The following is a 22006-nucleotide window of genomic DNA, read 5'->3' on the forward strand; positions in this document are numbered from 1 at the left end:
CACAGTCAGTAAAGTGTCACAATAAGTAAAGTGTCACAGTCAGTAAAGTGTCACAGTCAGTAAAGTGTCACAGTCAGTAAAGTGTCACAATAAGTAAAGTGTCACAGTCAGTAAAGTGTCACAGTCAGTAAAGTGTCACAATAAGTAAAGTGTCACAGTCAGTAAAGTGTCACAGTCAGTAAAGTGTCACAATAAGTAAAGTGTCACAGTCAGTAAAGTGCCACAGTCAGTAAAGTGCCACAGTCAGTAAAGTGTCACAGTAAGTAAAGTGTCACAGTCAGTAAAGTGCCACAGTCAGTAAAGTGTCACAATAAGTAAAGTGTTAGAACTTTACCAGTTCATGACAATCTGTCTACCGGTGCTCCAACAAAAGCTGTGTTGTTGGAGCAGGAAGTTAAATTCGGTGTCATATTTGCAGTCTGTGCTCATTGGCTGAGCTGGGCAGCAGCGGCTGTGCTGAAGACGTCATGCAGGGAGTGATCTCACCCAAGGTGTTCGTGGGTGTCCATCACTGCCGGTACGAGCAGTGCTCTCTTTTAATGTGATGATGCTCCGGCCGGCAGTCGACCTCATTCCATTAGACGACAGCCCGGGCGTCCCGTGTAACCTCGCTTCATTACTTTACTGCCATGTTATAGGGTGGAAAAGGTTAACAGTGGTTAAGTAGCTTCTACATGCGAAAGGCTTGTTTGATTTGTGTGTCCATCAGGCCCCGCATGGCGGGGCGGGTCCAATTTACTAGAGTGGAGCGGGTGGGGTTGTGACCGGAGGGTTAAGGATGGCTTGCTGTGGGTGGCTGTAAATCCTGAAGCGTCTGTTCAGAGTATGACATCAGCGGTCGGGTCCATGGACCGCCTTTCTCATCGAGACTTTGGCCCTTCCGCCAGCCTCCCGGGGGCAGAACTGTGAAACGTGGAGGTGTGGTCCTGCGTCCTAATGCCTCGCCCTCGCTGCACAGAGCTGGAACGTTCTGGGTGTCATTTCCCAAACTCCGATTTTATTTTTCCTCCGTTTTCTGGATTTATTTTAAGGAATGTAGTGCACCCAACTAAAAGGAGAGGCGGCGTCCCGGTAACGTCCCCTGCCTTTTGTCAGCAAGGGCTGCAGTGGAGACGCGTCTGAAGACCTGCTTCAGGACGTTGTTAAATATGCATGTGGTACTTGATATCAAAGGCTTCATTCCAAAACACTGGATGTCCATTCCAGACTCCAGAATGTCCTCATCGTATTCCAGCAGTACTGATCATTATTCCCAGGAAAAAACTGTTCTGCGTGGTTTTTTAAAACGTTGAGATGAAACTAAATTAAACTAGATTAAAGTGAACTGAAGTGAAGTAAGATTAAACGAAGTCCTCAGAAATATAGTGAAAGCATAAACCTCTGGCCTTGTTTTTGGTCTCTCCACTAGCTGTCCTCCTGCAGACCGATGCCGCAGTGTGCCAGCACCCAGTCTGTGCTGACTCAGCAGCTGTGGGAAGCCCCAGTGTCTGCTCCCCGTAGGGGCACAGCAGAATATGCCGGAAGAGCCAGCTGTAATGCACTGGCACACCACAACCACAGCCCCTCTGTCCGTCAGCATCGATCAGTACTCTGCTTTCCATCAACTGACCAACACATATGCAGTACTGTCTCTCTGCTCCTTGCAACCCCCCCACCCCCCACCCCCCGGCTGCTCCTCTGATGTTTTGCTCACAAAAGAGTCCTCAAGGGTCTTCGATCTCTCTGCATCCATGGTTGTGGTTTGAACTTGGGGCTATTGCGTTCCCGTGTCGAGGCTCATGGCAGCCCTGCCGAGAAATCCCTCCCTCGTCCCCTGTTTGACTCACCCCTCGGTAACGCGCTCGACATCGGGATGCTTCCCACACCAAAATGCGCCGATGCTATCACCAGTCTTAAGACTCAAGTGAAGGGCATCTTGCACCCGTCATTGTTGCTTCACCTCCACCTCCCCTCATCTGTTCCAGGGAAGTGGCGTAGGCGGGGCTTCATTTTGTAGGATTAAAAGCACGTAAGAGAAACAAAAGAGAGGATGAAGTCTGGGCGTGCATGACGCAAGGGCCTCCCTACCTGTCAGATGTGCTGGTAGCAGGTATTAGAAGACACTCATCAAGAGGTTTAGACTGTCACGTTGGCCTGCTCAACACCGCCCCCTTCCTTCCACTGCCTTATGAATCTGCCTATCATCCGGGCGTGACGTGCACGAAGTTCGTCAGAAAGGACTGACACTGTGCCAGCATCCTGACACGGTTCTGTTTAAACTTGTCTGTGCCCTCGTTCTGCGCCGCCGCCGCCGCCGCTGCTGCTTAGCCCCTCAGGCTGCAGCTCACAGTGGGCCTCTGGCTGCCTGCCATGCCTTTGTCTGCTGCGGAGGGAAATGCTGGAGAGAAAAGGCCTCGGGTACTTAAAAGAGGGTTTTCTCCCAGTCGTACTGCTGCTGCTTGTAAGCCCTTGTGTTTGTGTGGATTAGACCAAATACAGAACAGTGCACCTTTGTCAAATGCACATCGTGCTACTGATATGTAGGCTGCTCAGATACAAACCTCACTCATATGATCCTGTAGATGCCATAAAGCTGACGTATAGTTTACGTCCATGAATTTACGTCAGGTTTGCACTTATAAATTGCATTAAAACATTGAACGTGTGTTATTCTGAAGACTTATTGTGTGTGTGTGTGTGTGTGTGTGTGTGTGTGTGTGTTCAGGTTATCAGCCTACAGAGGGCAGAGGTGAGCAGAGAGACGGTGTACCCCATGCACCCTAGCAGCATCCATGGAGTGGAGGACATGTCCACACTGGCAGAGCTCCATGAAGCGGCCATCATGCACAACCTCTACCTACGCTATCAAAAAGACAACATTTATGTAAGACGCACCCTAACAAAGCATCTGTGCAAGATTCCACTTCGATCTATTTTCTTTTTTTTCCTTCCCCGTTCTCTCGAACCTCTCCAAATTATTTTTCCTGGCTGAATGCTTAAGTCCTCTTTAAACACCACCCACGCTCCGTTGTACCATCTGGCACCAAATATAAAAAGTTGAGCGGCTCTCCTGGCGTCTATATTAGAAAATAACTCCCACAGACACATGGACACCCGGACAGCCACCGCCTAATCTCATTTTGGAGGGTTTACCCGCATTATAGACCGTTATCATTGTAAGTGGAACGATGACCTACAAACACACTTCTGCAAGGCCTTTTCCCCAAAGCACGCTGCCCGGGCCGAGCTGTGGGGTGGCTCCAAAAATAACACCGCCTCTGTGCAAACTAGGCCATTTGCTGCGGCATCGCCACGTTTTCTGGGCGTGTAAGTGACCTCAGGTAGTGACAGTAAATACAGCTCGGTCTTTGTCCCTCACCAAGATCTCAGCCTGGCAAATGCTGGTAGAGCATGCCTCACTTTGTCTGTACCATGCCCTCTTACCTTTTCCCTCCAAGTATCTCTCACTTCTCCAGAGAGAGAGAGACAGACAGACAGACAGACAGACAGACAGAGACGGAGAGAGACAGACAGACAGACAGAGAGAGAGAGAGAGAGAGAGAGAGAGAGACAGAGACAGAGACGGAGAGAGACAGAGAGACAGACAGACAGACAGAGAGAGAGAGAGAGAGAGAGACAGAGACAGAGACGGAGAGAGACAGAGAGACAGACAGACAGACAGACAGACAGAGAGAGAGAGAGAGAGAGAGAGAGAGACAGAGACGGAGAGAGACAGAGAGACAGACAGACAGACAGACAGAGAGAGAGAGAGAGAGAGAGAGAGAGAACTTGATTCAGTCTACATTCCAGTCCAACTGCTGATAGTCAGTGTTCATCTTATTGTAATCCAGCTCATGAAACAAGAAACGGTTTCAGAAAGTCTCATTGAGTAGTTTGAACAAACTATTTATAACAACAAACAGGTTTTCAAGTTGCCCACACTCTGTAAAACAATGAAAAATGGTTTCTATTGCCCTGCAGAAACAAACACTGGGGGGGGGGGGGAGATTGAATTTACGACAGGTCTTTATTTTTTTATTTTACAAGAAAACAAACTTTAACAATGAGCACTGACATCATCAAACACAGTCACTCCTTTCATTAACATGCACAAAAAGAGTTCAACTTCCATCACAAAACCAAGATTGATTCAGAGAGAGAGGAGTGGGGGAGAGAGAGAGGGAGAGAGAGGAGTGGGGGAGAGAGAGAGGGAGAGAGAGGAGCCGGGGAGAGAGAGAGAGAGAGAGAGGAGTGGGGGAGAGAGAGGAGTGGGGGAGAGAGAGAGGGAGAGAGAGAGAAGGACATACTTGTATGACAGAGACAGAATGAGAGAGACTGAGTGGGAGAGTGTCTTAGAGACAGAATGAGAGAGAAAGGGAGAGAGAGGAGCCGGGGAGAGAGAGAGAGAGAGAGAGAGAGAGAGAGGAGTGGGGGAGAGAGAGAGGGAGAGAGAGGAGTGGGGGAGAGAGAGAGGGAGAGAGAGGAGTGGGGGAGAGAGAGAGGGAGAGAAGGACATACCTGTATGACAGAGACAGAATGAGAGAGAAAGGGAGAGAGAGAGGGAGAGAGAGGAGTGGGGGAGAGAGAGAGGGAGAGAAGGACATACCTGTATGACAGAGACAGAATGAGAGAGACTGAGTGGGAGAGTGTCTTAGAGACAGAATGAGAGAGAAAGGGAGAGAGAGAGAGAGGAGCCGGGGAGAGAGAGGGGGAGAGAGAGGAGTGGGGGAGAGAGAGAGAGAGGGAGAGAGGGAGAAGGACATACCTGTATGACAGAGACAGAATGAGAGAGAGAGGGAGAGAGAGGAGTGGGGGAGAGGGAGAGGGAGAGAGAGAGAGAAGGACATACCTGTATGACAGAGACAGAATGAGAGAGACTGAGTGGGAGAGTGTCTTAGAGACAGAATGAGAGAGAAAGGGAGAGAGAGAGGGAGAGAGAGGAGTGGGGGAGGGAGAGAGAGGAGTGGGGGAGAGAGAGAGGGAGAGAAGGACATACCTGTATGACAGAGACAGAATGAGAGAGACTGAGTGGGAGAGTGTCTTAGAGACAGAATGAGAGAGAAAGGGAGAGAGAGGAGTGGGGGAGAGGGAGAGAGAGCAGTGGGGGAGAGAGAGAGGGAGAGGGAGAGAAGGACATACCTGTATGACAGAGACAGAATGAGAGAGACTGAGTGGGAGAGTGTCTTAGAGACAGAATGAGAGAGAAAGGGAGAGAGAGGAGCCGGGGAGAGAGAGAGAGAGAGAGAGAGAGAGAGAGGAGTGGGGGAGAGAGAGAGGGAGAGAAGGACATACCTGTATGACAGAGACAGAATGAGAGAGACTGAGTGGGAGAGTGTCTTAGAGACAGAATGAGAGAGACTGAGTGGGAGAGTGTCTTAGAGACAGAATGAGAGAGAAAGGGAGAGAGAGAGGGAGAGAGGGGAGTGGGGGGGGGGAGAGAGAGGAGTGGGGGAGAGGGAGAGGGAGAGAAGGACATACCTGTATGACAGAGACAGAATGAGAGAGACTGAGTGGGAGAGTGTCTTAGAGACAGAATGAGAGAGAAAGGGAGAGCCCCTACCCTTCTACCCTTTTCAGTTTACTCTTGGACGTTGCCCCCCCCACATTCTCTTCTCTCAACTTGTGTCCTTCCTGCTCTCTGCCCCGCCCCTCTTTCCCCAGACCAACATAGGCTCCATCCTGGCAGCGGTGAACCCGTACAAGCGGATCGCAGGCCTGTATGACAGCGCTGCAGTGGATTTGTACAGCAGGCACCACATGGGGGAGCTGCCGCCACACATCTTCGCCGTGGCCAACGAGTGTTACCGCTGCCTGTGGAAGAGGCATGACAGCCAGTGTGTGCTCATCAGGTAAGCATGAGCGGAGGCCTGACAGGGCAGGCCCTCACCTCCAGCAAGGCTGCATGGCACGTCAAACATGAGACGTGAAAGGTGAACGTGAGCGGATTTCTAAACGAAGACAACCTTTCCTCAGCCAAGTGGTTGTGGATGTGAAGTGTTTTCTCTCCCTCGCTGAGTGAATGTGTGTTTCCAGCGGAGAGAGCGGTGCAGGGAAGACGGAGAGCACCAAACTGCTGCTCAAGTTTCTGTCTGTGATGAGCCAGAAGTCAGTGGGCACGCCGCCGTCAGAGAGGACGACCAGGGTGGAGCAGGCTATCGTTCAGAGCAGGTGCCGTGAGAAAACGCCACGTTGCACTCGCCCCCTCGCGTGTGTCGAGTTGGGCTGCATTACACTTCAACTTGAGAGTCACTCCTCTTGAGAAAGAGGAGGAAAAATACATTTACACTGATTAAAAACAGATCAAAATGACAGCTCACTTTTAAATGTTGCTCTAAATTACTATTCATGTTGAGACTTGTAAGTGATATTTCTCAAAGGATTTTAAAAAAGTTGTGCTGATAATTCATAAAGACTATTGCATTGCTTATGCTCTTACAGCAGTAGATAGATTATAGATCTTAAAATGCAGTAACACTAGCTTAACTGTCTATGCATGCTCAATAATCCAGGAAGTCACAGGAAGTTGAGTCTATTCATCTGGACAGACATGTTGTGTCCAGATGGACACGTTGTGTCCAGATGAACTGATTCAACTTTCTGTGACGAGCTTAATTGCCACTTAAATGTTTCTTTCTCCCCCAAGCCCTATAATGGAAGCTTTTGGAAATGCCAAGACGGTGTATAACAACAATTCAAGTCGCTTTGGGAAGTTCATCCAGCTCCATTTCTCCCAGAACGGAAACATCCAAGGAGGCTGCATCATTGACTGTATCCTTTACTGACTCGCTCATAGAGGCCGCACACATGGGATGAGCTGGCTTGAAGGGGTTTTGACCTGTGTGGTTATTGTAAGGTCTACGTGAGTTTCGTTATATAAATGCCTTGACTTGCAAACCTTCAGATCTGCTTGAAAAGGTAACCCTGCATTGTCTGGTAACCTGCATCCCTGACTCGGATCTGCCCATTCAACAAGTGTCTTGTTTGCAAAGTGTTCATTTGATTAGATGACCCTGTATTACCTGTCGTGCAAAATCCATTCAGACGGAACGGGAGAGATTGTTTAAAATCTGTCCTCTATCTTCTGTGCTCACTGTAGAACCGTGTAGTTAGGCAGAATCCCGGAGAGAGAAACTACCACATCTTCTACGCCTTGTTAGCCGGAGCAGACAAAAATCACAGAGGTTGGCTTTAAGAAACTATTTGACCTCACAGGATTTTTTTTTTTTTTTTTGTGTCAGGCATGAATTAAAAATCCGTTTGTTGTCGCTCCGCATGTGATTTTCATGCATTTCTCTGCGTTGCAGATATGTACTTCTTGTCCGAGGGTCCCGAGTCGTACCATTATCTCAGTCAGTCGGGGTGTGTGAAGGACAGCAGCCTGGATGACAAGCAGCTGTTTGACAGTGTTATGGTACGAGGACGGAAGGAGGGGCATGTGTCATGTTGTGTTATGGGGATGGGGTCTTTTTTTGCACATGGTTTATATTACCCTTAGAGGGCACTGTAGCACCTGTCATGAGTGTAATATCATCCTATCAGTCAGAAATTTCAGTCTCAGGAAACAAGAGGCTCAGGGCCATAATATTGGCTCACTGCAAAGCCCCTGTTCTGCCCCTGTCATATCCTTTAGGAGTGTATGAATTCATAGCTCCAAGGAGTGAATATCCACTATATCCATGTCATGTCTTGAATGGACTTATGTGTCTTTGATTATTGCATGTTTGCTCGTGTAAAACAAGCTGTCTCATACTGGGCTGTTGCAGGAAGCCCTTAAAGTGATGGAGTTTTCTGAGGAGGAGATCAGAGATGTCTTCAAGCTGCTGTCTGCTGTCCTCCAGATGGGCAATATTGAATTCATGACCGCTGGCGGAGCTCAGATCACTTCCAAAGGGGGTACGGGAATGATCAAACATAGATGATGACAGTCAGATCGTAATCAACAGATTTATTTGGCACAGGATTTGCACCGTTGTCCCCGTGAGAGAGCTCAGCATGTGTCTTCAATCTCTCCTCTGTACTGTCAGTGCAAGACCCCAAGTAACACACAAGATCATTAAGAGTGGTATGATTTGTACTTGATAGAGAACAAAAGGAATTTTGATTATACTGAGTTCCCCAAGCTTCATGTTTCATCAGACATTTCTGAAACATCGGGTAAGGACCTTCCCTTCTTTAAGGCACTCAAATTAAGATGGGTTAACATTTAAGAGTACCACTATAGAAAACGACCTATATCTAGACTAGGTAATCAGTTCACCAGTGACGATAGGGAGCACTCCAGTATTCTTCGTGCTAGCACATTTTTCTGGCGCTGAGATTGAAAAAGGTAACAGGCAGCAAAAGAACACTAAACAGGCTGTAACATGAGCTCCAGCCTCCTTTTGTTAGCTAAGTCTGACCTCCTTTCCATGCAATCCTTGTACTACAGTACCTACAGTACACTATAGACCTGTCATCAGAGTAGTTCCCCCAGCCTGCCTGCGCGGCATGAAAGGAGATGTGGACGTCTGACATGGACCGTAGATAGACGAGGTTGCTCCAGTAATTCGTAAACCTGTTGCTAAGTTTGTATGTAAAGTCTTCACCAACTTCTTAGTATTAGCATTTAGTTGTGCACTAGCATTTTACTGAGTTGGGTTGCAGAGTCAGAAACGCTTTATTTGTCATTTCATTTCACGCACTTGCACACATGAAATGAAACAAAACATCGTTTCATTTGTGTGCCGCACAAACATAAGGGATGTAGTTGCCAGTAAAGCCTTCGTAATGTATGAATGAAAAGATTAGCCACCCTATCAAAAACACATTCACCCATGTAAAATATGGATGTACACATCAGCCTCATGAGCAGATAGCCGGGCAGGCACAGATGCCCAGATCATTGTATATATCAAGGGATGTAGGCTGTCGCGTAAAACCTGTGGATGGTCATCGTTGTTCCAAATGCTCTATGCAAGCCACGTCTGTGTTGTTTTTGCTGCTGTTTTTTGCGTTTGCTCATAATTTGTTTTACTGTGACTTAGCAACTGTCCATGCTATGTTTTCAAACCGTCCATGCTATGTTTTCAAACTGTCCATGCTATGTTTTCAAACTGTCCATGCTATGTTTTCAAACTGTCCATGCTATGTTTTCAAACTGTCCATGCTATGTTTTCAAACTGTCCATGCTATGTTTTCAAACTGTCCGTGTTATGTTTTCACCTGTTAGTTGGAAGGTGTGAAGTGTCAGTTAGCAACAACATCTAAGCTTTAATACCTAGTAAGTGTGGTGCCACCCATTTCTTATTTGGTGTGGCGTAAATAAGGATTTATGGTATAACCAGGCTTTGGTTGGGCTTACACACAGTTGGTGTAACTGGCCCCCAGGACCATGCAATCTGTGTAGTGCATATACAGTATGTGAATTATACAGACAATGTTAATTCTGTATTTGTGTGTGTGTGTGTGTGTGTCTGTTTTTGCATGCATGGTTTCATGGCAGTGGTCAGCAACGTGAGTGACCTGCTGGGCCTGGACTCCTTCCAGCTGTCGGAGGTGTTGACTCAACGCTCCATGATTCTCAGAGGCGAGGAGATCTGCTCACCCCTCACAGTGGAGCAGGTAACCACACAGCCAGCCCTTCAGCTCTCGACATAGCGCGGCATTGCTCGCCAAAAGAAATCACCCAGTGGACATGCCAAACGTTCAGAGTAACCAGCGAGGCGTGAGCACTTTGCTCTCCTGTTGCTTCGTCCTGGATCTCAGGCTGGCCTCGCTGTAGTATCAGAGACTGAGAGACACGAGGCAGCGTTTGAAATGTTGCACCGTCTTCTCCGTCTTGTTTCAAAGGCACTGAAACCCAGTTGTCTGTTAAGTCCCCCCCCCCCCTTCTTCTTCTCACCCCTCCCCCCATCCTGGTGACACACAGCCTTTTCTCTAGGGCTCTCCCCCCACATGCCTCTCCAGATCCCTTGCGTGACTCCCAGCCATTTCCTGCTTTTTGTCTGCCAGATTCCTGGCACAATAAAGCTATGGTGATAGTGATCTGAGTCAAACGCACAATAGAGGCAAAGACTTGGGTGAAGTGACAGGCCTCTGCTCTGGAGACGGTGTAGCCGAGAACCGAGGCCTTGAGACGTTGGCATGACTGTTCAGGCTTGGCGTGTTGAGCTACAAATATCCACACTGTGGTCTGTAATTCACGTAAATATGTATGAAATGTATTGAATTAGTTGTCCTTTTCCCTGTATGCTGCAAGAAAATTGAGACAACTGACACAGTCCTTTGTGAGAGGAGCACAAGCCCGCAGTCCACACAGTCTCCTAAATGTCAGTGAATATGCAGATTAGACCTTCCCCATTACAACAAGGACACGGGAGTCACAAGACAGCTTTTCATCACCAAGACAAAGACTAGCTTGGGTTGTACTTGTCAGCGCGGCTGCCTGGCCTTTGAAGCTGCCTGTCTGTTAATAGAGTGTATTATTCTTGTCCTGGGGTCAGTCAGAAGGCCTTCTTCTCACAGCGTAGACTGGTTGCCCACCCCATGACTGACCACACTACCCCCCAACCTCCCACCCCCCATCTTGGACAAACAGCCATTCTTCTCCCCTTCTATGTGTCAAAGATCCTGGAGCTGGCACTTTGTTCACAGCCGTTGAGCAGTGAGAAACGACTGGAAACTGGAAGTGATGGATTACTGCACAGCACAGGAGCATTGTTGCCCTGCGTACACACCACCACACTGTTTTATTTACAGTTAAAACACAATGCCCACAGAGGAAGTCTAGCTAGCAAGCCCAAGCTGTTTTTATACATATGGAAGCCACATGACTGAAAGAGGGATTTGGTGGTAGGTAAGAGAAGAGCTGGTCTGAGGACACCTGCGACACGTCTTCATGTCTGTCTCAGTGGGTTGGCAGTGTCACCTGAGAGGTAGTTTTTTTTTTTTTAATTTATTTCTGATTTTTCCCTTTTTTCTCCCAATTTAGTGGCCAATTGATCCCTATTTTAATTCAAACACCCACCCTCGTATTGCATGCGTTCGCCAACTGCATCTCTCCGGCCGGCAGTCTCGAAGGAGACGCCTCCCCACTTTCGTGACAAGGCGACTCCAGGCCGAACCACTGTTTTTCCGACACACACAGAGACGCATTCACATGACGAACACAAGCCGACTCCGCCCCCCTCCCGAAGACAGCGTTGCCAATGATCGCTGCTTCACCGAGTCCGGCCATAGTCGGATCTGACGAGACCGGGGCGCGAACCCCAGTCCCCAGTGGGCAACTGCATCGACACCGAGCCGACGCTTAGACCGCTACGCCACCGGGACCACCTGAGAGGTAGTTTTAACATATCAGGATGTTTTAGATAGGGCCAGGTATCTTGTCAGTGACAGAAAAAAGGACTCCCTGGGCCGTCCGGGTAGCATAGCGGTCTGTTCCGTTGCCTACCAACACAGGGCTCGCCGGTTCAAATCCCCGTGTTACCTCCTGCTTGGTCGGGTGTCCCTACAGACACAATCGGCTGTGTCTGTGGGTGGGAAGTCGGATGTGGGTATGTGTCCTGGTCGCTGCACTAGCGCCTCCTCTGGTCGGTCGGGGCACCTGTTCAGGGGGGAGGGGGAATAGTGTGATCCTCCCACGCGCTACGTCCCCCTGGTGAAACTCCTCACTGTCAGGTGAAGAGAAGTGGCCGGTGACTCCACATGTATGGGAGGAGACATGTGGTAGTCTGCAGCCCTCCTGGATCAGCAGAGGGGGTGGAGCAGAGACCGGACGGCTCAGAAGAGTGGGGTAGTTGGCCAAATACAAGTGGAGAGGGGAAAAAAGGTGGGTGGGGGTCAAAAAATGAAAAGTACCCCTTTTCCACGGACACGGGGCTGGAGCTCGCATCGGCTCTTGAACCATTCAAAGTATACGCACCATGAAAAAACTGGTTCTTGGCCGGCAAAGTCAGCTCTGTTCCAGTTCTGTTCTGGCTCCGTAATGTGTCGGTCTGGAACCCAGGAATCCGGGACATGGAGGTGGGTGAGTAACGTTGTCACCGTCTAAACAAGACGCGACATGAGCAGCGAGCAGAGTACGCAAACACACAGCAGTGAGGAGAGTTTTGATTCAAACAAAACCAACTGCAAGCAATTCAAAAACTCATGAGCAGCTGACCTGTGTCCCCTGACCCGCTCACATCCCCTGTGTCCCCTGACCCGCTCACATCCCCTGTGCCCCCTGACCCACTCACATACCCTGTGTCCCCTGACCCGCTCACATCATCATGAGCAGCTGACCTGTGTCCCCTGACCCGCTCACATCCCCTGTGTCCCCTGACCCGCTCACATCCCCTGTGTCCCCTGACCCGCTCACATCATCATGAGCAGCTGACCTGTGTCCCCTGACCCGCTCACATCCCCTGTGTCCCCTGACCCGCTCACATCATCATGAGCAGCTGACCTGTGCCCCCTGACCCGCTCACATACCCTGTGTCCCCTGACCCGCTCACATCATCATGAGCAGCTGACCTGTGTCCCCTGACCCGCTCACATACCCTGTGTCCCCTGACCCGCTCACATCATCATGAGCAGCTGACCTGTGTCCCCTGACCCGCTCACATCCCCTGTGTCCCCTGACCTGCTCACATCCCCTGTGTCCCCTACCCGCTCACATCCCCTGTGTCCCCTGACCCGCTCACATCCCCTGTGTCCCCTGACCCGCTCACATCGTCATGAGCAGCTGACCTGTGTCCCCTGACCCGCTCACATCCCCTGTGTCCCCTGACCCGCTCACATCGTCATGAGCAGCTGACCTGTGTCCCCTGACCCGCTCACATCCCCTGTGTCCCCTGACCCGCTCACATCCCCTGTGTCCCCTGACCCGCTCACATCCCCTGTGTCCCCTGACCCACTGACATACCCTGTGTCCCCTGACCCGCTCACATCCCCTGTGTCCCCTGACCCGCTCACATCCCCTGTGTCCCCTGACCCGCTCACATCCCCTGTGTCCCCTGACCCACTGACATACCCTGTGTCCCCTGACCCACTGACATACCCTGTGTCCCCTGACCCGCTCACATCCCCTGTGTCCCCTGACCCGCTCACATCCCCTGTGTCCCCTGACCCGCTCACATCCCCTGTGTCCCCTGCCCGCTCACATCCCCTGTGTCCCCTGACCCACTGACATACCCTGTGTCCCCTGACCCACTGACATACCCTGTGTCCCCTGACCCGCTCACATACCCTGTGTCCCCTGACCCGCTCACATCCCCTGTGTCCCCTGACCCGCTCACATCCCCTGTGTCCCCTGACCCACTGACATACCCTGTGTCCCCTGACCCGCTCACATCCCCTGTGTCCCCTGACCCGCTCACATCGTCATGAGCAGCTGACCTGTGTCCCCTGACCCGCTCACATCCCCTGTGTCCCCTGACCCGCTCACATCCCCTGTGTCCCCTGACCCGCTCACATCCCCTGTGTCCCCTGACCCGCTCACATCCCCTGTGTCCCCTGACCCGCTCACATCGTCATCAGCTGCTGAAAGCGGTGTAAATGCAGGGGGGTTTGTGAAAGGTCTGCTGGTTTCCTGGCCCAGCACCGGCACCGTGTTGGTGGAAAACAGGTACAGGATGTCCTTAACTTTGCTCTGTGTAATTCTACTTGACCTGACCTCTGTCGCACAGCGATGTGAACAACAACACATCAAAAACTGACCCACGTTTCCATAGAAAGGTAGCGGACGGACGCGCAGCACGTTCTGCCAACATCAGCCCTTGTCGGACCCCTCGGTAGACGTCGGATGACTCCATGGCAGCATAGCGCTCTGAGGGGCTGCGAGCGCAAGAGAAGTCTTCTGGAGGACGAGGGCATCAAAGGGCTGCTGTGTTTCTGAATGTGGAGATCTGGGGAGTTGGGGTGCCGTGAGCCGTTTACTTTGTTTGGGTCGGTACCAGAAGGGCCCCCTGCTGATGTTTACAAGTCATATGCTCCAGGAAAGGCAATACATTACACACCGCCTCGTTACCCTGCCTTCTGTCAGCGGGGCTTGAACCAGCGGTATGACCCTGATAGCGCCGTGTTTTGGGAAGAAAGGTTTTATAGTTTGGGTGTGTCTTCGTTGTCGTTGGGAGCACATGAGGGAACCCACGGGGCAAGAGGCAGGAGTCCAGCAGTGTGTGTTTCTGCGGCGCTGTGATGTGTCGCCGCTCTGTGACATAACAAACCGCACACGCAGCTCGTGTGCGTGCGCTGTGCTCCTCCTGGAAGATGCGTCGGCGATAAGCAGCGCTGCCTGTTGTCAAAACAGGCGCCGCCCGCGCTGCTCCCTGCAGACATACCCAGACAATGGCATACCTTTGTCTCTGAACCCCTATTTGTTCCCCAGCCACGGTGCTGCGGTATCACACACCCCATTTATCACACAATCAAACCTTGCACTGTTTTCAACGGCCAGCCTCTCGGGAGAGAAATATATCACGTCTGTTGTGTTGTGTGTCCACACGTTGTGCAGCCCGGTCTTGACTCCGCAAAGTTTCTCTTTTTCACATGTACATAAATACATACATACATACACACACACACACACACGTATACATACATACATACATACATACATACATACATACATACATACATACATACACACACACACACACACGTATACATACATACATACATATATACATACATACATATACATACATACATACATATACTTACATACACACACACGTATACATACATACATACATACATACATACATACACACACACACGCGTATACATACATACATACATACATATAAATACATAAATACATACATATACATACATAAATACATACATACACACACACGTATACATACATACATACATACATACATACATACATATACATACATATACATGCATACATATATACATACATACATACATACATACATACATACACACACACACACACACACACACACACACACGTATACATACATATACATACATATACATACATACATACATACATACACATACATACATACATACATACATACATACATACATACATACATACATACATACATATACACACACACACACACACACATATATATATATAGATCTTACTTTGTATCTATGGTAACCGTTGTCTCCTCTGGGCTGTGATTGGCAGGCCGTGGACTCGCGGGACTCCGTTGCCATGGCGCTATATTCTCAGTGTTTCTCCTGGATCATAATGAGGATCAACCAGAAGATCAAAGGAAAGGACAACTTCAAGTCCATCGGGATCCTGGACATCTTTGGATTTGAGAACTTTCAGGTGGGTCTTGCTCTATGGAGCGTTTTCTGAGTGTCATCTTTACTATCTTATCACAACAAGTAGTGTCTGCGGTAATTTCATAATAAACATTATCCTGGTGTTGGTGGGCCCTGTGATGGCCTGGCAGCCTGTCCAGGGTGTCTCCCCGCCTGCCGCCCAGTGACTGCTGGGATAGGCTCCAGCATCCTGCGACCCTGAGAGCAGGATCAGCGGTTTGGTTAATGGATGGATGGATGGATGGATGGATGGAGAGTTTTCTCTTGTTTTCTGTGGCTTGTACACACACACACACACACACACACACACACACACACACACACACACACACACACACACACACGGGTCTGATGACTTCGGAAGTGAAATCAAAACGCTCGTGTTTTTCAGGTGAACCGCTTCGAGCAGTTCAACATCAACTACGCCAATGAGAAGCTGCAAGAGTACTTCAACAAGCACATCTTCTCCCTGGAACAGCTGGAGTACAACAGGTACCGTGTGACTGACTCCCACTTCAGTGAGGTCGCTCAAAACCACAAGTGTTTATTGATTTGTTGTGTTTTTTAGGGGGTTGCCTTTGCCCTTGGGGGGGGGGGGGGTGAATGAAATAAGGCTTCAGATGTTCTGATACTAGGAGACGGCATGCCCAAGAGACAGAGGGGAAAGATAGGACATTTACAAGAGATGGGGGCTGGGACCTCCTCATGGCGATACAGGCAAATTGCCAGGAGTTTGGATAGGCTTGGTTTTCCCCAACACAGTTGTCTTCTTGTATAATGGGCCAGCAGCTTGGACACGGCTCATTTCATCACATGAACTGTTGGACAATACAGCTATTATGTCTTCCTGGCTGTTTATGTTTGTGTGTGTGTGTGTGTGTGTGTGTGTGTGTGTGTGTGTGTGTGTGTGTGTGTGTGTGTGCCTCTTACCCTGCAGAGAGGGGATCCAGTGGGAGGCCATAGACTGGATGGATAATGCGGAGTGTCTGGATCTCATTGAAAAGGTAGCTGCAGCAGACAGACAGAAAGACAGTGAAACCTTCTGCAACGGAGTCACAACCAGAACCGACCACAAACCACCAGCCAGAACACGCTGACCCAGACGCCACACTGTGCTTACACTGACCTTCCCGCTCCCAGCCTATCATTATATAGTCTCATTTTCCATGTTGCGTGTGCTGTAATGTACACCGGTCAGCGGTTACAGAGGTAGGGCTGAAATGGAGAATAAAGATAACTGGTGTTGTTTCTTTACCATAATTTAAGTAGTCAAAATGGAGGGATGGAGGCAGCGCTAGCACAGGGCCTGGGGAAGCGGCTTGTGACTGGAAGGTCTTTTGGTCAGATCAACAGATGGGGAAATCGGGTGGGCAGAAGGTTTTTCCCTGTCGATTGCCCTTGAACAAGGAACTCGAAGCTGCCATGAGGATTTTTGTAGGCTTTGCAGACCCTTGTTGACAAAAGTTGGTGCACAAACGTGGCGTTTTGTGGAAGAATGATTTCATTTTGCACGAGCATCGCCTGTTGTTGCACAGATCTGCATTCACCCTCTGGCAGATGATGCATTTGTTTGGAAGAGAGGAGTGAAAAACAGCAATTAGAAAGAAAAAGCAGCTGTTTGCAAGACATACGGTGATGGGGTAACGTGTCTCTCATTCTGGCTGTGTTGTCCCATCCATGTGCCGTAAATCATTTTGTCAGATTTTGCAGGTAATCTGATTGGGAGACAAGCATTGGGAATCAGTATCCAGCAACATGTAGTGTCCTCGCCGGCGGTCTGATGGGATTATGTCGGCCGTACAGAGGCCTCAAGATTAAATTGAGACCGATGAATAATCAGTGAAAATTCCTTGTCGCAGCTTTATCCCCTTGTAAACGCTCAACCGCAAGCTGCACAGATCCGTCTCAGGTGTGAGGTTGTTGCTGTATAAGTGGGAGGTTACTATAAAAAGACCATGCACACGCAATCGTCCCTCTCTGGATGGAAAAAAGCCTCAAAAGAAGCAAAAATTAACAAATAAACAAATGGAAAAAAAAACGAGTAATGACTGGATTGCAGCGCTGTATCCGGGACACGCTGTTTTAATAAGCGCCGCCAGATGTGTGCGGGTGGGATTCTAACTAGTTCAATCATGACTGTGGTGTCTCTCCATGTGTCTCTCCATGTGTCTCTCCGTCTTCCCCTCTTCAGAAACTGGGCATGTTGGCTCTTATCAATGAGGAGAGCCGCTTCCCCAAAGGCACTGACTACACCCTTCTGGAGAAACTGCACAGTCGACATGCTGTGAGTCCATCATGCTAACACACACACACCTTCCCTCAACCTGCACGCACACATTCACATGCAAGGGTATACGTGGGACATTTTCTAAAACGCACACACTTAAACCCCCCCCCCCCCTGAAAACAGGAAAAACAAATCATGAGAAATCGTCATGACCCTTGTTCATGAATCTCCTCCACCTCCGCTGTCACCTGATGGGCTTTAAAGAGTTAACGTCTCCCCGAGCGGCTTGACTAAGCTGTTCAGTGCAGATTGAACATCTTTACAGCAGTCGCCCACGCCCGCGGTCCTCCAACATGCAACCGCAACAATGCTGAAAGGTGATTGGCCGTTCCTCCGGTCTGATCAGCGCTGTGCACACGCAGCAGGAAAGCGTCTTCAGTCCGCCTCGGAGGTGGCGGGGGGGGGGGTGGGGGAGTTCCATCATGCTGGGGCATGTTACCTTGTGGTTCTGCTGAGCTTCCTGTCACCTCTTGGACTCGATCCGCTCATTTGTGGTTCATTCCAGCGACTCATGCAAGTACGTGGTGTCTCCTTCTGTCACTTTCAGACCAACCCTTACTATGTGAAGCCCAGGGTGACCGACCACCAGTTTGGCATCAAGCACTATGCTGGAGAGGTAATCAATCACACACACACACACACACACACACACACACACAGAGCTGAAGGAGGCCCTTCTCTCTGACAGAGGAAGGGAACGTGAGGAGAGTTTGCTGGGCAGTTAGCTCGGCCTGCCAAAATGTGTCAGAGGATGTTGACACCATCCCTTGGAATCTACCCTACCACCCCACACCCCCAGCCTCATTTCCCTGAGTCAGGAGGGTATCTTCTCCCCCCCCCCCCACACACACACACACTTCTCTTCAAGTGCTGAATGAAAGGCAGCGATGACTCCTGACGGAAGTGTAGAGAAAGGGAGAGGAGAACAGGAAGGAGGGAGACGGTTATCCCGGGCATCGACTACAGAGCGGCAGTGACTTGGGTGGAGGTGGGGGGGGGACTCGCTTGAATAGGGCGGAGTCAAAGATTGGCTTTGATAAAGGATGGTCTCATGAAGACGGCCTCAGACAATGTCCCCTCAGTGTGAGCATGGCAGCCCAGTCACAAGCCTGGCATGGACACCTATCGTAATGACTCGAGCCGCAGAGAGGCCAGCCAGGTCAGCCAGTTGTTCTCTCTCTCTTTCCCTCTCCTCTGTTCTTTCTCTCCCATCTCTCCCATCTCTCTCTCTCGTCCTCCCCCCTCCCCGTGTCTCTGTCTTGCTCGCTCTCTTTCTCCAATCTCCCTTTCCAGAGAGCTTCGTTGCCTCTCTGAAAGCTCCTTCTGTTATCTGAAAGGGCCCCCTGACTTCACTTGTGAAAAGTGTAGCATCCCCCCACTCGATTGGATTATGAATGTGGTGCCAGGAAGATGGGGTTAATTTAAATTTTAATTCCCCGTGGGCCAGATATGAGCGTTTCACAGCAAACAGTGGCCACAGTGCCTCACATCATCAGCAACCGAGGGATTTCGGCTGAGGTCAGATACATGTCTGTCCGTCTCAGAAGGGGTTGCAAAGATATCGTATATTAAGCCCCTCAAATTGAATTACTCTCAAGTTCCTTCAAAAACAAATTCCAAAAAAGATTCCACGGCTATATTTACTATATACATCCCTGTCAGACCCTCTTGTGGCTACATGGAATATCAGGTGTCAGTGCAGGGCAGTGGCCAGAGCTTAGCAGTACTTATGACTGTTGTTTAGAGTCTCACGTGTAGTTTCCACGTCACAGGTGAAACTTCACCCTTGTACTTATAAACACTTGTGTTTATGAGACATTTCAATATCCCACTTCTCTTTAGGATCATCACAGCACTGATTATCTGATTAGGATCATAAGATTTTTTCCATCAGTTGGTTCAAAACCACCATCCTCCCACTACATAGACACCAGTGGACGGCTGCAACCCCAAAACTACCCTCCAACATCTCAACTGGAGACATTCGAGTTGTTCCACCTCAACTTTACCTCCATCCCTTGAATCCATCGAAGAACAGTTAACCCGCTGGGACAATTGGCCACTCTCCCTTGCAGGACACATTGCAACAATCAAAATGTCAATTTTACCCAGGATCAATTAAATCTCAGTGACCCCTGTCCATCCCACGCCCAACTGGTTCAATACACTTGACTCACTAGTCGCAAAATTCCTTTGGAAAACTACACAAACCTGAATCAAAATCACAACACTATAGAAATGCAAACACCGTGGAGGATTAAATGCCCCAAATTTACTCCACTATCACTCAGCCCATCAATTACAATACATCATGAAGTGGATTCACCCAGACGTTCACCAAGACCCATGAAACTGAACAATCAGAATGCTGTCCATCAAAGAGCCACCATTTCTGTCACCGACAGTAAAATAACATCACTGCCACAGGAACACAGTCACTGCTGCAGCTCTGGAAGCCAATCACACACCCTCACCTTGCAAACTCACCCCAATCACACACCCTCACCATGCAAAATCACCCCAATCACACACCCTCACCATGCAAACTAACCCCAGTCACACTCCCTCACCATGCAAACTCAGCCCAATCACACACCCTCACCATGCAAAATCACCCCAATCACACACCCTCACCATGCAAACTCACCCCAATCACACACCCTCATCATGCAAACTCAGCCCAATCACACACCCTCACCATACAAACTCACCCCAATCACACACCCTCACCATGCAAACTCACCCCAATCACACACCCTCACCATGTAAACTCACCCCAATCACACACCCTCACCATGTAAACTCACCCCAATCACACACCCTCACCATGTAAACTCACCCCAATCACACACCCTCACCATGCAAACTCAGCCCAATCACACACCCTCACCATGCAAACTCAGCCCAATCACACACCCTCACCATGCAAACTCAGCCCAATCACACACCCTCACCATGCAAACTCAGCCCAATCACACACCCTCACCATGCAAACTAACCCCAGTCACACTCCCTCACCATGCAAACTAACCCCAATCACACACCCTCACCATGCAAACTAACCCCAGTCACACTCCCTCACCATGCAAACTAACCCCAGTCACACTCCCTCACCATGCAAACTCAGCCCAATCACACACCCTCACCATACAAACTCAGCCCAATCACACACCCTCACCATGCAAACTAACCCCAGTCACACTCCCTCACCATGCAAACTCAGCCCAATCACACACCCTCACCATGCAAACTCAGCCCAATCACACACCCTCACCATGCAAACTCAGCCCAATCACACACCCTCACCATGCAAACTCAGCCCAATCACACACCCTCACCATGTAAACTCACCCCAATCACACACCCTCACCATACAAACTCACCCCAATCACACACCCTCACCATGCAAACTCACCCCAATCACACACCCTCACCATGTAAACTCACCCCAATCACACACCCTCACCATGTAAACTCAGCCCAATCACACACCCTCACCATGTAAACTCACCCCAATCACACACCCTCACCATGCAAACTCAGCCCAATCACACACCCTCACCATGCAAACTCAGCCCAATCACACACCCTCACCATGCAAACTCAGCCCAATCACACACCCTCACCATGCAAACTCAGCCCAATCACACACCCTCACCATGCAAACTAACCCCAATCACACACCCTCACCATGTAAACTCACCCCAATCACACACCCTCACCATGCAAACTCAGCCCAATCACACACCCTCACCATGCAAACTCAGCCCAATCACACACCCTCACCATACAAACTCAGCCCAATCTGCAGCAACGCAGACTTTGTTTGTCTGAGGGGGCGGCATAGCTCAGGAGGTAGAGTGATCTTCTAGTAATCGGAAGGTCGCTGGTTTGATCCCTGGCTCCTGCAGAGAGCATGACAAATTGTCCTTGAGCACACCACTGAGGCCCTAACTGCTCCTGATGAGCAGATTGGCGCTTTGCATGGCAGCCTCCACCATCAGTGTGTGGATGTGTGTGAATGGGTGAATGTGAGGCGTACACTGTAAAACACTTTGAGTGGTCAGTAGAGTAGAAAAGTGCTGTATGTAAATGCAGTCCATTTACTTTATAATCAACAAGCGCACCTTCTCTTTAAATTCATGGAAACTCAAAGCAATCACTCACTTAGAACACCTGTTTGGGAACAACACCATATCAATGCTCCATTTTTTACAAAATTCAAAACTCAAGAACGCACTCAGAAAAAAACAAAATTATATTACACAATAACTTGCAACCACCACCATTAGTAAAAGACCTATTTACAATATCAGCAGCCATGAAACCACTGTCAAAATTATACAGACTTATCTCATCAATCACAGACTCCACCACAACCGCCCCCCCCCCCCCACAGACTGGCGAAACAATTCATCAGTTAATATTGATGCAACCCTTTGGAAACAAGTTTGCAGTAAC

At 49.5% G+C, this 22006-nt stretch overlaps 1 protein-coding gene across 1 annotated transcript in view; it reads left to right on the forward strand.

Annotated features, from left to right (window-relative positions):
* myo10l3 (myosin X, like 3) overlaps window positions 1-22006 on the forward strand; it is a 114077-nt gene that overhangs the window by 53698 nt on the left and 38373 nt on the right. Inside the window, exons 3-16 of the mRNA XM_056289230.1 lie at window positions 2705-2863; window positions 5641-5828; window positions 6013-6147; window positions 6623-6747; window positions 6881-6894; window positions 7076-7160; window positions 7284-7390; window positions 7743-7872; window positions 9461-9579; window positions 15116-15262; window positions 15650-15750; window positions 16196-16262; window positions 17450-17542; window positions 18093-18161. Coding sequence (XP_056145205.1) covers window positions 2705-2863; window positions 5641-5828; window positions 6013-6147; window positions 6623-6747; window positions 6881-6894; window positions 7076-7160; window positions 7284-7390; window positions 7743-7872; window positions 9461-9579; window positions 15116-15262; window positions 15650-15750; window positions 16196-16262; window positions 17450-17542; window positions 18093-18161 — 1539 coding nt within the window. The remainder of the gene's footprint in view (window positions 1-2704; window positions 2864-5640; window positions 5829-6012; window positions 6148-6622; window positions 6748-6880; window positions 6895-7075; window positions 7161-7283; window positions 7391-7742; window positions 7873-9460; window positions 9580-15115; window positions 15263-15649; window positions 15751-16195; window positions 16263-17449; window positions 17543-18092; window positions 18162-22006) is intronic.

This window comes from Lampris incognitus, chromosome 11 (assembly GCF_029633865.1).
Source record: "Lampris incognitus isolate fLamInc1 chromosome 11, fLamInc1.hap2, whole genome shotgun sequence".
In the NCBI taxonomy this organism is placed as follows: domain Eukaryota; kingdom Metazoa; phylum Chordata; class Actinopteri; order Lampriformes; family Lampridae; genus Lampris; species Lampris incognitus.